The sequence below is a fragment of the Bos indicus x Bos taurus genome, chromosome 22, assembly GCF_003369695.1.
Source record: "Bos indicus x Bos taurus breed Angus x Brahman F1 hybrid chromosome 22, Bos_hybrid_MaternalHap_v2.0, whole genome shotgun sequence".
In the NCBI taxonomy this organism is placed as follows: Eukaryota; Metazoa; Chordata; class Mammalia; order Artiodactyla; family Bovidae; genus Bos; species Bos indicus x Bos taurus.
Genome location: NC_040097.1, coordinates 4343933 through 4358879, shown reverse-complemented (window position 1 = coordinate 4358879; position 14947 = coordinate 4343933). Strand labels below are relative to the sequence as shown.

The following is a 14947-nucleotide window of genomic DNA, read 5'->3' as shown; positions in this document are numbered from 1 at the left end:
GCCTGAGAACACAACTGAGCAACTAAACCACCGCCACCTACACTGTAGCGGTCTCTTGGAAAGGATGACGGGCTTAGAAGCCCCTCTGTGGGCTCCATATTCAGAGAAACGCCTGTCTTTGGCCTTCCTAGAGCCTCTGGAGCCCTGATCTCCTGCACCTCCCATGGGCCCTAGGGGTTTGGGAAGAGTACCCCACAGTCCAGCCACTCCTGGATCCCCAAGTCCATGTAGACCCCTAGGAAGGCCCTGGTGGTCCCTGGGGTGGGAAGGGCAGGAAATACTCCTCCTTAACTACATGTGCCTCCCAGATGGAGAGACGGATTCCCACAAGCAAGACCAGGAAGCCAGACTCGTTTCTCAAGGACAAGATGAGAGAGACAAGTCTTCCTCCTCTTCATCCTCCTCTTCATCCTCCTCCTCCTTGTCCTCCTCATCCTCTTCCTCAGGTAAAGCAATGACTTAATTAAAGACACATATACTACAATATCATTAAAGACAAGCATTTACGTGGAAAAAACAATCTCCTGTCCTCTCCCACCTCGGTATTGCAATTCTGGTTTTCCACATTCCCTTCCTGAGACTACCTTTCCGTACACATAACTTGTACAGTTATAACTCCCACATGGACAATTTTGTCCTCAGTTTACAATTTCTTCGCTGTCTTATCCTAAGCATTTTGCCGTGTTATTCCATAATATCTTAGCAACTATTGTTTTTTGTTTCCCATATAGCCCCTCATGTCAAGGAACATCTTAGTTTCCTAGGAGCGCTTTGGAGCCAGAGGCAGTGCATATGTGTGTTCCAGCAGCCTGCCTGGGCTCACACCCTTTCTTTACCACCAACAGCTTTGTGTCCTTGGGTAAATTGCTTAGACCTGTGTGCCCTGGGGTCCCCATCCATCAGATGGAGACCATAACAAAAGTCATTATATCATAGGATTTGTTGCTGTTGTTATTGTTTAGTCACTCAGTCGTGTCTGACTCTTTTTGCAACTCCATGGACTATATAGCCCGCTAGGCTCCTCTGTCCATTGGATTCTCCAGGCAAGAATACTGGAGTGGGTCGCCATTCCCTTCTCCAGGGGATCTTCTCGACACAGGAATCAAATCCGCATCTCCTGCATTGCAGGCGGATTCTTTACCACTGAGCCACCAGGGAAGCCCAGCAACTCATCAGGAAGGGTCTATTTTTATCCACATTTAACAGGTGAGGAAACTGAAGCCAGTGAGGTTAGCTGTTGAAGAACTTCCAGAGGCAGGGGGCTCCAGCAGGGGATTCTGTCCCTGTTTCTCCTCCCTACCTGGGCAGGGACGTTCTGTCTTCTGATTCTGATCGACCCTCCGGGGATGCTGCTTCCCTGCAAATATTCTCCACTACGTGCAGCCAGAATTCCCTTCCTTCCAGTCTCCAGAGTACACATGGGACTGGTCATATCAATCAATAGTTTGCAAAGCTGAGCCCTAAGAGAAAGCGTCAGGAAAACAGACAGAGTCCTGGAACCTTCGAGACAGACTGACATTCAGGATCCTGGTCCCTGATCCTACCCTGGTGGCCAGCCGCTGTATCTTGGACGCTGAGCATTCTTCAGAGACAGACCATTAGTCTTCGGGGCCCGGAGCCTGAGTGTCTCCCAGCTGCCTCCAAGCCCCCTCCACACAAAGGACCCTAACTCAGAGTCTGGCATCCAGCACCACTCTCCCTACATATCTATTTGTTCTTAATGCAGACTATTATTTTTTAATTAAAACTTTTTTATTGTAAAAGATTACACATGGGCACATTATAGAAAATGTGAAATATTTAAAGAAGTAGAAAGAAGAAAGAAAAACATCCGTTGTTCTGTTAGATAACCACTCAACACATATTAGTGTATCTCCTTACATTTATTCAATATATGTTAAATTGTATATGTGTATATATTTTTTGTCCATGCTGCACAGCTCGTGGGATCTTAAGTTCCTGACTAGGGATCAAACCCAGGCCCTCTGCAGTGAAAGCATGGAGCCCTAACCACTGGACTGCCAGGGAGTTCCCATCAGTAAATATTTATTGAACGTGAACCATGCGCCAGGCTCTGTGATCACTACTGGGGGGGCCAGCAACTAACTGTGATTTTTTTTCTGCCCAAGTTAATTTTTTAAACAATTGAATTAGCACGTAAAAAAACTATCCTCATTTTAGACAGCATACAATTCTGTAATACCTTTTATTTAAAATTATCCATAGGGAACTATATTCAACATCCTGTAATAAATCATAATGGAAAAGAAAAAGCAGTCCTTGAACAAATTTTAAAGATTATATATTTTGAATATATCATGGAGAAAGCTAAAATAATTTTTGTTTGCATATTAACGGAGGTCATCCCTGTTGGATAGAATTTGGAGTAATTTTTGTTTTCTTATTTTCTGTATTCTTTGATGTTTTGTAAAATGTGATGAAAAAGCCTTTTGGGGGCATTGATTAATGTTTATAAAATACAGAAAAGAAGAAAATAGAAGCCTCTCAAAATCTTATCTCCTGAGATAAATACTATTGTTGTTATCCTGTTAAAAATATTTATTTATATTTATTTAGCTGCACCAGGTCTTAGTTATGGTGGCATGTGGGATCTAGTTCCTTGACCAGGGATCAAACCCAGGCTCCCTGAATGGCAGTGCAGAGTCTTAGTCACTGGACTGCCAGGGAGGTCCCCCACTGTTATCTTGATGTGCTTCCTGTTCCTAGTTGAGATCACATATGCACTGGTTTGTAAGCACAGTTAACTTGCTTTCCTGGAATTTAAAATTGTATCCACAATAGACCAGGAGTTTCCCAAACACTGTGTGTGCGCATAGTTCACAGTCATGCCCAACTCTCTCAACCCCATAGACTGTATGTAACCTGCCGGGCTCCTCTGTCCATGGGATTCTCCAGGCAAGAATACTGGAGTGGGTTGCCATTTCCTTCTCCAGGGGATCTTCCCAACCCAGGAATCGAACCTAGGTCTCCTGCATTGCAGGCAGACTCTTTACAAACTGAGCTACGAGGGAAGCCCCGCGCCAAAGCACAGTGAGGGACATTAGGACTGCTGGGGCTCTGTTAATCATCCCAAGGGAAAGGGAGTCCTCTGAACCCGAAGCCAGAAACTCCTAGGCCCGAATCCCTGGAATGTGGACTGATCCAAGAGTTCAGATGATTCGGTCGTTCTTCAAGGCTTGATCAAGTTCCTGCACCAGGCTGGGCAACCTTAGGACAGTGGTGCCCAGGCCTTGTCCTTCAAGAACTCAAGGTGGTTGGAGGGATGAATAGCACCATGGACCCTCATGCCCACAGTGTCAAGCACAGACAGCTGACACTATAGAAACCCCAGAGGAGGGACTTCCCTGGTAGTCCAGTGCTTAAGACTCAGTGCTTCCAATGCAGGAATGCAGGGAGCACAGGTTCAATCCCTGGTTGAGGAACTAAGATCCCACCTGCTGGGGAGGGTGGGCAAGACGGTGTGCTGGGACAACTAGAAAAGCCCCTCTGCAGGAGGTGTTACACCAGCTTAACTTCAGGATAAGGGAGCAAGTGGAAGGGCGTTCCAGGTGGGAGACCAAGCACAAGAAAAAGCACCTCATAACAGTACCTCGTGGGCCTTGTCTTATCATCATGAAAGTCGCAATAGAAATAGTAAGTGATTTGTTTAAGGTCACACAGAAAGTTTGTGACAGTTCCTGTTCCCCAGCCCTCAAAGCAGACTTCTTTCCCCCCGACCACACTGCTCACAGAAACTAAATTCCAAGAACCAACACCAGAATGAGGTATTTCCAGCTCAGTCCAGGCTGAGGTTCTCCTACAGCGTGTGTTTGTTCTTGCAGAGAACAGTGATGAGGACCAGCACCCCCGAGTAACCAGAGAACGTCAGCACAGCCAGGGGGCTGGACTCCCCCGCAGGGGCGGCTCACCCGGTAGGCGGTAGGCCTCGCCACTTCTCCTTTGTCCACTCAGTGGAACTGAGTGTGTCTGTGTGAAGATGTTCCTTGCAGCATTGTTTATAGTAGGGCAATCATAGAAACAACCTAATGTCCAACAGCACAGCAGAGCTCTGGTCTTCATCCATCTCTAAAGCGAAAAAGAGAAATTTAAATCATAGAGTTGGTTTGATCTCATATCAGTTCAGTTCAGTGGCTCAGTCGCTCTTTGTGACCTCATGGACTGCAGCACGCCAGGCCTCCCTGTCTATCACCAACTCCTGGAGTTTACACAAACTCATGTCCATTGAGTCGGTGATGCCATCCAACCATCTCATCCTCTGTCGTCCCCTTTTCCTCCTGCTTCCAATCTTTCCCAGCCTCAGGGTCTTTTCAAATAAGTCAGTTCTTTGCATTAGGTGGCCAAAGTGTTGGAGTTTCAGCTTCAATATCAGTCCTTCCAATGAACACTCAGGACTGATCTCCTTTAGGATAGACTGGTTGGATCTCCTTGCAGTCCAAGGGACTCTCAAGAGTCTTCTCCAACACCGCAGTTCAAAAGCATCAATTATTTGGCACTCAGCCTTCTTTATGGTCCAGCTCTCACATCTGTACATGACCACTGGAAGAACCGTGACGTTGACTAGATGGACTTTTGTTGGCAAAGTCATGTCTGTGCTTTTCTAATATGCTGTCTAGGTTGGTCATAGCTTTTCTTCCAAGGTGCAAGCGTCTTTTAATTTCATGGCTACAGTCACCATCTACAGTGATTTTAGAGCCCAGAAAAATAAAGCCTGTCACTGTTTCCATTATTTCCCCATCTATTTGCCATGAAGTGATGAGACCAGATGCCATGATCTTAGTGTTTTGAAAGTTGAGTTTTAAGCCAGCTTTTTCACTCTCCTCTTTCACTTTCATTAAGAGACTCTTCAATTCCTCTTTGCTTTCTGCCATTAGGGTGGTGTCATCTGCATATCTGAGGTTATTGATATTTCTCCCAGCAGTCTTGATTCCAGCTTGTGCTTCATCCAACCCCGCATTTTGCGTGATGTACTCTGCATGTAAGTTAAATAAGCAGGGTGACAAAATACAGCCTTGACGTACTCCTTTCCCGATTTGGAACCAGTCTGTTGTTCCATGTGCGGTTCTAGCTGTTGCTTCTTGACCTTCATACAAATTTCTCAGGAGGCAGGTAAGATGGTCTGGCATTCCCATCTCTAAGAATTTTCCACAGTTTGTTGTGATCCACACAGTCAAAGGCCTTGACATAGTCAATAAAGCATAAATAGATGTTTTTCTGGAACGCTCTTGCTTTTTCTATGATCCAACAGATCATTTCTATGCCAACAGATGTTGGCAATTTGATCTCTAGTTCCTCTGCCTTTTCTAAATTCAGCTTGAACATCTGGAAGTTCTTAGTTCATGTACTATTGAAGCCTTGCTTGGAGAATTTTGAGCATTACTTTGCTAGCATGTGAGATGAGTGCAATTGTGTGGTAGTTTGGACATTCTTTGGCATTGCCTTTCTTTGAGAATGGAATGAAAACTGACCTTTTCCTGTCCTGTGGCCACGGCTGGAAACTGTGGCCACGGCTGGAAACTTTCCAAACTTGTTGGCATATTGAGTGCAGCACTTTAACAGCATCAACTTTTAGAACTTGAAATAGCTCAGCTAGAATTCCGTTACCTCCACTAGCTTTGTAGTGATGCTTCGTAAGGCCCACTTGACTTCAGACTCCAGGATGTCTGGCCCTAGGTGAGTGATCACACCATCGTGATTATCTGGGTCATTAAGATCTTTTTTATATAGTTCTTCTGTGTAGTTTTGCCACCTCTTCTTAATATCTTCTGCTTCTGTTAGGTCCCTACCATTTCTGTCCTTTATTGAGCCCATCTTTGCATGAAATGTTCCCTTGGTATCTAATTTTCTTGAAGAGATCTCTAGTCTTTTTCATTCTATTGTTTTCCTCTATTTCTTTGCATTGATCACTGAGGAAGGCTTTCTTATCTCTCCTTGCTATTCTTTGGAACTCTGCATTCAGATGGGTATAGCTTTCCTTTTCTCCTTTGCCTTTAGCTTCTCTTCTTTTCTCGGCTATTTGTAAGGCCTCCTCGGACAACCATTTTGCTTTTTTGCATTTCTTTTTCTTGGGGATGGTCTTGAGCACTGTCTTCTTTACAGTGTCACAAACCTCCATCCATAGTTCTTCAGGCACTCTGTCTATCAGCTCTAATCCCTTGAATCCATCTGTCACTTCCACTGTATAACTGTAGGAGATTTGATTTAGGTAATACCTGAATGGCCTAGTGGTTTTCCCTACTTTCTTCTATTTAAGTCTGAATTTGGCAATAAGGAGTTCATGATCTGAGCCATAGTCAGCTCCGGGTTTTTGCTATTTTTGCTGACTGTATAGAGCTTCTCCATCCTTGGCTACAAAGAATATAATCAATCTGATTTTGGTATTGACCATCTGATGATGTCCATGTGTAGAGTCATCTCTTGTGTTGTGTGTTGTTAGAAGAGGGTATTTGCTATGACCAGTGCGTTCTCTTGACCAAGAGAACGCACTGGTTCTTTGCCCTGCTTTGCCCATTAGCCTTTGCCCTGCTTCACTTTGTACTCCAAGGCCAAACTTGCCTGTTACTCCACGTATCTCTTGACTTCCTACTTTTGCATTCCAGTCCCCTATGATGAAAAGGACATCTTTCTTAGTGTTATTCTAGAAGGTCTTGTAAGTCTTCATAGAACTGTTCAGCTTCTTCAGCATTAGTGGTTGGGGCATAGACTTGGATTACTGTAATATTCAATGGTTTGCCTTAGAAATGAACAGAGATCATTCTGTCATTTTTGAGATTGCACTGGAGTAGTGCATTTTGGACTCTTTTGTTGACCATGATGGCTACTCCATTTCTTCTAAGGGATTCCTGCCCACAGTAGTAGATATAATGGTCATCTGAATTAAATTCGCCCATTCCAGTCCATTTTAGGTCACTGATTCCTAAGGTGTCGATGTTCACTCTTGCCATCTCCTGTTTGACCACTTCCAATTTACCTTGATTTATGGACCTAACATTCCAGCTTCCAGTGCAATATTGTTTCTAATAGCATCGGACTTTACTTCCATCACCAGTCACATCCATAACTGGGCGTTGTTTTTGCTTTGGCTCCATCTCTTCATTATTTCTGGAGTTATTTCTCCACTCTTCTCCAGTAGCATATTCGGCATCTCCTGACCTGGGGATTTTATCTTTCAGTGTCCTATCTTTTTGCCTTTTCATACTGTTCATGAGGTTCTCAAGGCACGAATACTGAAGTGGTTTGCCATTCCCTTCTCTAGTTGACCACATTTTGTCATATATTTTGTAAAAAAAATGACCCATATGTGATTATAAACAAGACTGGAAAGCAAAATATCAAAATGTTAACAACGGTTATCTCTGGATGGTTATATTATGAATGATTTTTCTTTTCTTTTTTGTGAACTGACTTTTACCATACATGTTTTATGATAAGATTCTTTTATTTTTATAAAAAAATATAATTTTGTGTTTTTTTTTTTTAAAAACAAACAACTTTAATAAATGTTAGCCTAAATTGATCGTGGGAAGAAAAGAACTTGGGGGAAAGAGACTGGATTAATGCCTACTACAGATTCTGACATACACAAGGTGTTTAATAAATGTTCCCATGACTCTGCACCTGAGCTCTGGGTCCTATTTCTGGAGATAGAAATGACCAGGAAAGCAGACCTTGGTAACAGATCTGGATTTGAACCTTTAGAATTGCCAGTTCCTGGCCATGTGACCTTCAGAGAATAACAGCTTTTGTGAGCCTTAGTTTCCTTATCTGTAAATTGGGGAGGGAGAGGTACTAATACCTTCTTCACAGAATCTCCGAGAGGGTCAAATGGAATATCAACTATAAATTGCCTAGTTCAGTGTTGGTATATAGTAAGTGCTCAATAAATGGTGGCTAGTATTACTGACTTTGCACAAGGCCCAGGTCCTCTCTGGCCCCCAGTTCTTTCCTGAGCTGAACATGGTCAGCTCAGGATGTGTGAGGGGTGTCAGACAGAGTAGCAGGAAATCTCTTGTAAGGTTGTCTTTGCTTCTTGAAAACCTCCCACCTCACCCTCTACACAAGGACTCTGTTACTTTTTAAAGCTTCCAACACCAGAAGAGGGAAGCCACTCTGGGGTGCTGTCACTGGGGGAGCTAACTAACAGGTTTTTGTCTCCACCCAGGTGCTGAGCATGGGGAGCCTGACGTTTTGAAGGATGAGCTTCAACTCTATGAAGGTAATTGTTTGTCCAGTGGCTTTGGGCGAAACAGAATAAAGCAAAGGACACGAAGGCTTAGGGCCTTGTTGGGAGGAAGCAACGTGATGAGGGTGTTTCATGAGCTGAAAGTCGTGGGCAGATGTATGAGATGGGGCAAGGTGAGTGGTTACAGCGTGAGCAGATGGAGGTGGCGACAGGCGTTTTCTACCACAGTCAGACTGTGCCAGAGTATATTCTGATCTATAGCCCGACTTTCAGGGAGACTATCACCAGTTACCTAACCTTTTTGGATCTCAGCTTTCCAACCAGCAAGATGGAGCTTGATCAGTACCCTCTCTCTTAGAATACTGGGTTGTTTAAGCATGCATGGGAAAATTAAGGACCTGATCTCTACAACACTTACATTATAGAGTAATTGTCTCTAAGCATCGTCACTTTTACAGCAAGCAGATGTAAATATTATGCCACTTTGCTTGGTAGCACTGTGATGAAATGGAGGAATTTGTAGGAATGAACTTGTTTACCAGAAAGCCTCACAAATGCACACTGCCAGATAAGAAAGTCTGTTTTAACTTTGTTTAATCCAGCAGTTCCATAATCTGCTTGGTGTCTTAACTCCTGATAATAACCCAAGGAATACAACAGGACACACAGACATTCAAGAAATATAAATGAGATGTCTTAGTGTCTGGAGAAGGCAAGGCACCCCACTCCAGTACTCTTGCCTGGAGAATCCCATGGACGGAGGAGCCTGGTGGGCTGCACTCCATGGGGTCACTAAGAGTCAGACACGATGGAGCGACTTCACTTTCACTTTTCACTTTCATGCATTGGAGAAGGAAGTGGCAACCCACTCCAGTGTTCTTGCCTGGAGAATCCCAGGGACGGGGGAGCCTGTTCGGCTGCCATCTGTGGGGTCGCACAGAGTTGGACACGACTGAAGCGACTTAGCAGCAGCAGTGTTCTGCATCAAGCTATTACCAATGGCTGCCACTGGGTGGCGGCATTGTACTTAATTGTCATACTGTCTTTGAGTTTTCTGATTTTCTTTCTTTTTAACAGAAAGGGCATTATCCGATTTAGAAAAAAAAATGTTTCTAATTGCTCAGGTCGTGCAAGAAAGTTTTCACTGGATGTAAAATGAGAAACTGTTATATATATACATACACACACACACACACACACGCATATATTTTAAATGTTTTTTTTCTCTTCAAAAAGTAAGTCACATTCACTGTTGAACACATAAATATCATCATGTATTTGTGAATTAATTCCTCCAAGTAATGAGTTACCCCCAAGACATTGGAGGTAGTTGGTAATTACACTATGGGAGTCGCGTTTCGTGCTGTTCTTGGTTGCTCTGTGTCCCCTCGGTGCCGGCCCCTCTTTGATCATCTGCAGACAGTGGTTCCGGTTTGCACATCAGCCCTGAGGACAGTTCTGCCTCCTGGATGTTTGTTGCCAGGAGTTGAGTGCCCGCTCCTGGTGTTTGTGTCCTGAGGCTGACCTGGAGGAGGGCAGTGTACAGAGTGGGGGCTGCTGCCTGCCCTGAGGGGAAGAAGATGACAGGCTAGGAGAGAAGTCACTGGGGATAGGAGAGGCCCCAAGAACCAGAGGGTGATGAGGTGGAGGGCCGCCCAGGCCAGATGAAGAGAAGGCTGCAGCCCAGCGCAGGAACAGGGCTCCACCCATCCTGGGCAGCCCTGACCAGCAGCTTGACACTGCGGTCGGGGTCCAGGGCCCCCAGAGTACAACCCAGCTTGGCCTGTAAACTCTGGGCCTGATGGGGCTGGGGCGCAGGCCTAAGTGTCCTCACCTGCGTCAGAGCAATGAACAGGCACAAATTGCAAACCGGTGGCCTGTGTGTGCAGATGTGTTTTATCTGGATCCCAGCATGTCTTTATTATTATTCTTAATGGTGCATCCGTACTCAATTGTGTCTGACTCTTTGTGGCCCCATGGACTGTAGCCCGCCATGCTCCTCTCTCTATGAGATTTTCCAGGGAGGAATACTGGAGTGGGTTGCCATGCCCTCCTCCAGAATCTTCCTGACCCAGGGATGGAACCCATGTCTCCTGCATTTCCTGCATTGTCAGGTGGATTCTTTACCACTGAGTCACCTGGCAACCCCCGTTATTCTTAATATATTTCATCAATTCAATTGTGTGACTAATAGTTTTTCACATATGGACATCTGTGAAATCGGGGTGCATCTAAAATCACTGGCAACCCACAGTTATAATTGACGTCATTCTCACAAACCATGACATCTTTGATTGGATGGAATGTGAATTGCCAATTTTTTTATAGTCAAGAAGTTTATTTAAAAACCTGAATTTCTAGCCTCTCGTAGGACATTAGAAGACCTGTAACATGGGGCAGGTGTAACTGTGGCAGCTTTCAGGGACTGCCCTATGGCACCTGTCCCTTTAGATGGAAAAGAAGCCCTCCAGTTTGCTCCAGTGCCTCCTGCAGATCAGTGGAAAGCCTCTGGGTGAGAGAGTTCCACATTCCCTGAGGTGTAACTTCTTACCACCCAGAGCATACAAGTATATAATCACTGATTTCTGTTCTGTGCAGGTGTGCCCGGGGAGGTGGTGCCTTCAGGAGAATCAGGTAAGTGTCTGTTAGGGGCGGGGGGTCATCGGTGCTGGTATTGATGAGGTCTGGGCATCATCTTTCCCCCAAGACAGCCAGCTGCTGTCAGATGCATGACTACAAAAGATGGGACCCCATGTCCACTCTGGGCAGGGGCTCTGACCTGAGCTCAGTAGGCTGGCGGGGCTGGCTGTGGTATGAGGGGGGCCAGGGGAGGTGAGAAAGGGGGTCCAGGCAAGAGCAAAGGGATTACTGATAACAGTCTATAGATAGATCCCCTGGGCACTGGAGAATCTGACAGGGGCATTTTCAGAGGTCACCTGTGGCATCTGTTAAGGGCCCAAGCTGGCCTGGGCACTAATGTTGAGTTTCTAATTTCCAGGACTCCGAAGGAGAGGCTCTACCCCAATGAGTGGTAAATATGCAGGTAGTCGGGGGTGGCCTGGATTCCAAGGCCTGGGACGGACTACAAACAGCCTGGGAGGTGGGAGTGGGAGTCGGTTCCAGCAGCGATGCCATCATTACCCAGGTTGTCATATGACCCAGAAAAGGGGCCTCCGGGCTCAGGGGACGTGGAGCAGAACAGACTCAGGCCTGTGGAGCAGGTGGGCGTCAGTAGGGGTCCAAGGACAGTTGCCCCACCTTCCAGCTTTGCCCTGACCACCCTGAAGTGAGCGCCCTCTGACCCAGGAGCTAGAACCCGGGAGAGCCCTTCTCAGTGAGGCCTCCTCAGAGAGGATCCCCCGAGTTGTTCCATTAAACACTCATCTCTCTCTTGTTCCCAAGGAGAAGTGGAGGCCTCTCAGCTAAGAAGACTGAATATAAAGAAGGACGGTAAGGAAATTAAGGTTCTAGGGCTGCTGCCACTGTCTAATTTCAATTTCTCTGGGGAGGAAGTCAGCTGGTGGCCTGGAACAAAAGTAATCACAGCCCACCTCTGCCACTGGCCTTGCAGTTCACAAACTCCTCAGCTTGGAATCAGCTTGAGAGAGTGTTCCAGTGATGCCCATTTTGCAGATATGGAGACTGAGGCTCAGGGTCAGGAAGTGGTCTCACAGCTAGTGAGAGGCGCAGCTTGGGCTTGGACCCTGGTGGTGTGCTCTTTCTGTTGTACACGGAGTCACTAGGATGAGAACTGCCCTCCAGGCCTTACGGCCATGATGGGGAGCAAGGACTGGGTGGGCTGGACTCTAGGGAAGGAATTATGAGAACAGGCGAGACCTTCTCAGCTATAGGCCTGCAATCGTGGGGGTCTCAAGGGGAAGGATGACGGTAGGAAGGGAGACCATGGTTTTATTTTATTTTCAGCCACGCTGGCAGCACAAGGGCTCTTATTTCCCCAAACAGGGATCAAACCCAAGCTCCCTGCAGAGGAAGCTCGGAGTCTTAACCACTGGGCTTCCAGGGAAGACCCTGGAACAGCGAATAAAGCTCCCGTTGAGCAGAGATAAGAATACTTTTAGTTAATTAAAAAGAGAGAGAAAGAGGTAAACAGTAACCCCACCTCTGCCTTGACAGATGAGTTTTTCCATTTCATCCTCCTCTGCTTTGCCATTGGGGCCTTGCTGGTGTGTTATCATTATTACACAGGTGAGTGGGTGGTGCGGTGTGGGAATACGGGGAGGGGGTCTGGATCTGCAGGCTGATCATTCTCTCCCTTGCTGCCCCTGCAGACTGGTTCATGTCCCTTGGGGTCGGCCTGCTCACCTTTGCCTCCCTGGAGACTGTTGGCATCTACTTCGGCCTGGGTAAGGCCCCACCGCAGGCAGAGTCTGGTGTGGGGGCAGTGGCTGGGCCGGCCACGGAGGCTCGCCAAGGGCCGGAAAGCCACGACTTAAATATTTTGTAAAGATTTCTTTATGCTCATGTTTGCTTCCTGACTGCTCTCAAGGTCAATGAGAGGTCATTGGCACAACCCCATGGAAAAAAATGGGCAGCTCCATGAAAATACAACAGAAACAGTTTAAAGTGGCAAACAAACAGAATTAGCCAGATCCTGAAAACAAGGCAGTTAATGGAGTGGGTGCCGAATTCGCCCAGTTCCCTGGCATTGTTACTGCTGTTCGTGGTTGTTTTCAATAATAATAACTCAGGCCTATTATCTAAGCTTAACCTGCTGCCTGAAATTCCATCAGAGCTCTGTTTGTATGGGTGAGGCCTTTGTCCAAAGTGGGCAGGGGGAGGTCTGCCCCTGGGGTCCCTCGAAGCGGGCACAGGGCTGCATCACCTTCCTCTCTGTTTCTGGCAGTGTACCGAATACACAGCGTCCTGCACGGCTTCATCCCCTTCTTTCAGAAGTTTCGGCTGATAGGTAACGTTCACATTCTCCCTCTGTTCACTTTGTCTCTCCCCACCGGGGTCTTCTGCTGCAAATGAGCCTTAGCATATAGGAAAGAGTCAGAGCCCGGAGGTGAGGGCCTGAGTTCAAGGCCTGTTGTTGTGGTTCAGTCACTCAGTCGTGTCCGACTCTTCACGACCCCGTGGACTGCAGCGTGCCAGGCTTCCCTGTCCCTCACCATCTCCCGGAGTTTGCCCAAGTTCATGTCCATGTTCAAGTCCTCCCTCCTCCAATTTCCTATTTCTGAGGAGCCTCTTTTAGCCTCAGTTTCCTCAGCTGGAAAAATGGGTGTCATAATACCTACAGCACAAAGGTGTTATGAAAATCAAATGAGGAATGGATGCAAAAGTCCTTAGGTGTGAACCGCTGTGGAAGGGTACAGGGGACCTGGGTATTCCTCATTTGCTCAGGCAACTTTGAGCCTCTCTAAACAGTATCTTCTCTGTGATTTTATTTGCTTAATAGCAACTTGTGTTGGGAGTGGGTTTTAGTTCTCCTACACTTGACCAGTGAGGAAACTGAGGCTCAGAGAGGTAGAGTGACTAGGCCGGAATCACACAGCTAGAGTGGCCAGGCAGGATTAGAGGAGATCCGCTTTCTTGACCAGCAGCTCTGTGCCTACCATTACATCACAAAACTGACGGGCCAGGGGCTGTGTGTCTCTAGGTCAGAGACTTCCATCTCCTTTAATCCATCGGATGCTAAAGGAGAAACTAGCTGTAATGGTTGTGGGTCATGACTGCCTTATGTCAGCTGTTAGGGGCATTTGCGCCTCTGGGGTAACGGTGGGGAGGAGGCCTGGCTGCCTTCAGAATCCCGTGCCATCCTGTGGGCTTTGCCTTCCAGGCGTCAGGAAGACTGACTGAGGCCAATGCCCGGTGGGCGGCCAGGCCAGGCCCCGGTGTGACCACCACCGCATCCTCTCCACCCATGAGGACAGAGCGGCGTCCTGGGAGACACGCGGGCGGGCCACGCTAGAGCAATAAAGAAAGTGCTTTGCCTTCCATGTGGAGTGAACGTTGGCACCAGCCGGGCTGAGGTGTCCCTCGGGCAGTGTCTGCATGAAACCCAGATGCCAGGATGATGGCAGGAGCGGGGAGGGTGTGGGCCTGTGCCCTTCACAGGGGCCTGGATCAGCAGGGGGGTCCTGGGACATCAGTCCTGTCTGGAGACAGTAGGAGCCCCTGGGCCCTGCAAGCTGTCATCTGTCTGGGCTTGTGATTTCTCTCAAGTGCCCAGGCCATCCTGGCCTGCTGCTCTGAGGCCGGGGAGCACCACGCTGGGCCCCGGGGGTGAGCCTGACACAGGTGAGATGTTGGGGACTAAAGCCACAGCATCCGGCGTCTTCCCTCAGCTCCTCCAGGGCCAGCCCTGCTACGCCTGGACTCCACCAAGATTCAAATAAACCCTCTCTTCCCTAGACTACAAAGAGTCAGCTAAGCGTTCCTTTAGGTTTCTCGAGTGTGAGAATACATTCGGGGTCTTCTCTGACCCCATTGAGTCAGAGGGTAACCTTTTCCCACTGGACAAACTATAAAAGGGAATAAATGCGAAAAGCCTGTCATTTTAGGTCCAAGATTTCAATTGTACAGGTTTGGAATAGGAGACAGGGTTTTGCAAATATTCTTGTGAAAAAAGATCTAGAGCTGTGAGGTATTCTTAGCTCAGTAAATACCAAAGAAGTGAGATAAGAGCACAAAAAATCCATGGTAAGCTCGGGTTTCACTAATCGAGGTATAGCGTCTAGATTGAAGGAGGTGAGTATGTTCTCTTGTGCACAGTCAGGCCACACC

General features: G+C 47.1%; 1 protein-coding gene across 1 annotated transcript in view; it reads left to right on the top strand.

The window, feature by feature from the left end:
• The window catches only part of TMEM40 (transmembrane protein 40), a 32988-nt gene extending 18412 nt beyond the window's left edge, over positions 1 to 14576 (top strand). Inside the window, exons 3-12 of the mRNA XM_027523367.1 lie at positions 309 to 446; positions 3843 to 3932; positions 8180 to 8233; positions 10799 to 10834; positions 11199 to 11231; positions 11603 to 11650; positions 12335 to 12406; positions 12490 to 12564; positions 13065 to 13127; positions 14001 to 14576. Coding sequence (XP_027379168.1) covers positions 309 to 446; positions 3843 to 3932; positions 8180 to 8233; positions 10799 to 10834; positions 11199 to 11231; positions 11603 to 11650; positions 12335 to 12406; positions 12490 to 12564; positions 13065 to 13127; positions 14001 to 14020 — 629 coding nt within the window. The 3' untranslated portion in view covers positions 14021 to 14576. The remainder of the gene's footprint in view (positions 1 to 308; positions 447 to 3842; positions 3933 to 8179; positions 8234 to 10798; positions 10835 to 11198; positions 11232 to 11602; positions 11651 to 12334; positions 12407 to 12489; positions 12565 to 13064; positions 13128 to 14000) is intronic.
• Positions 14577 to 14947: the final 371 nt, after the last annotated feature.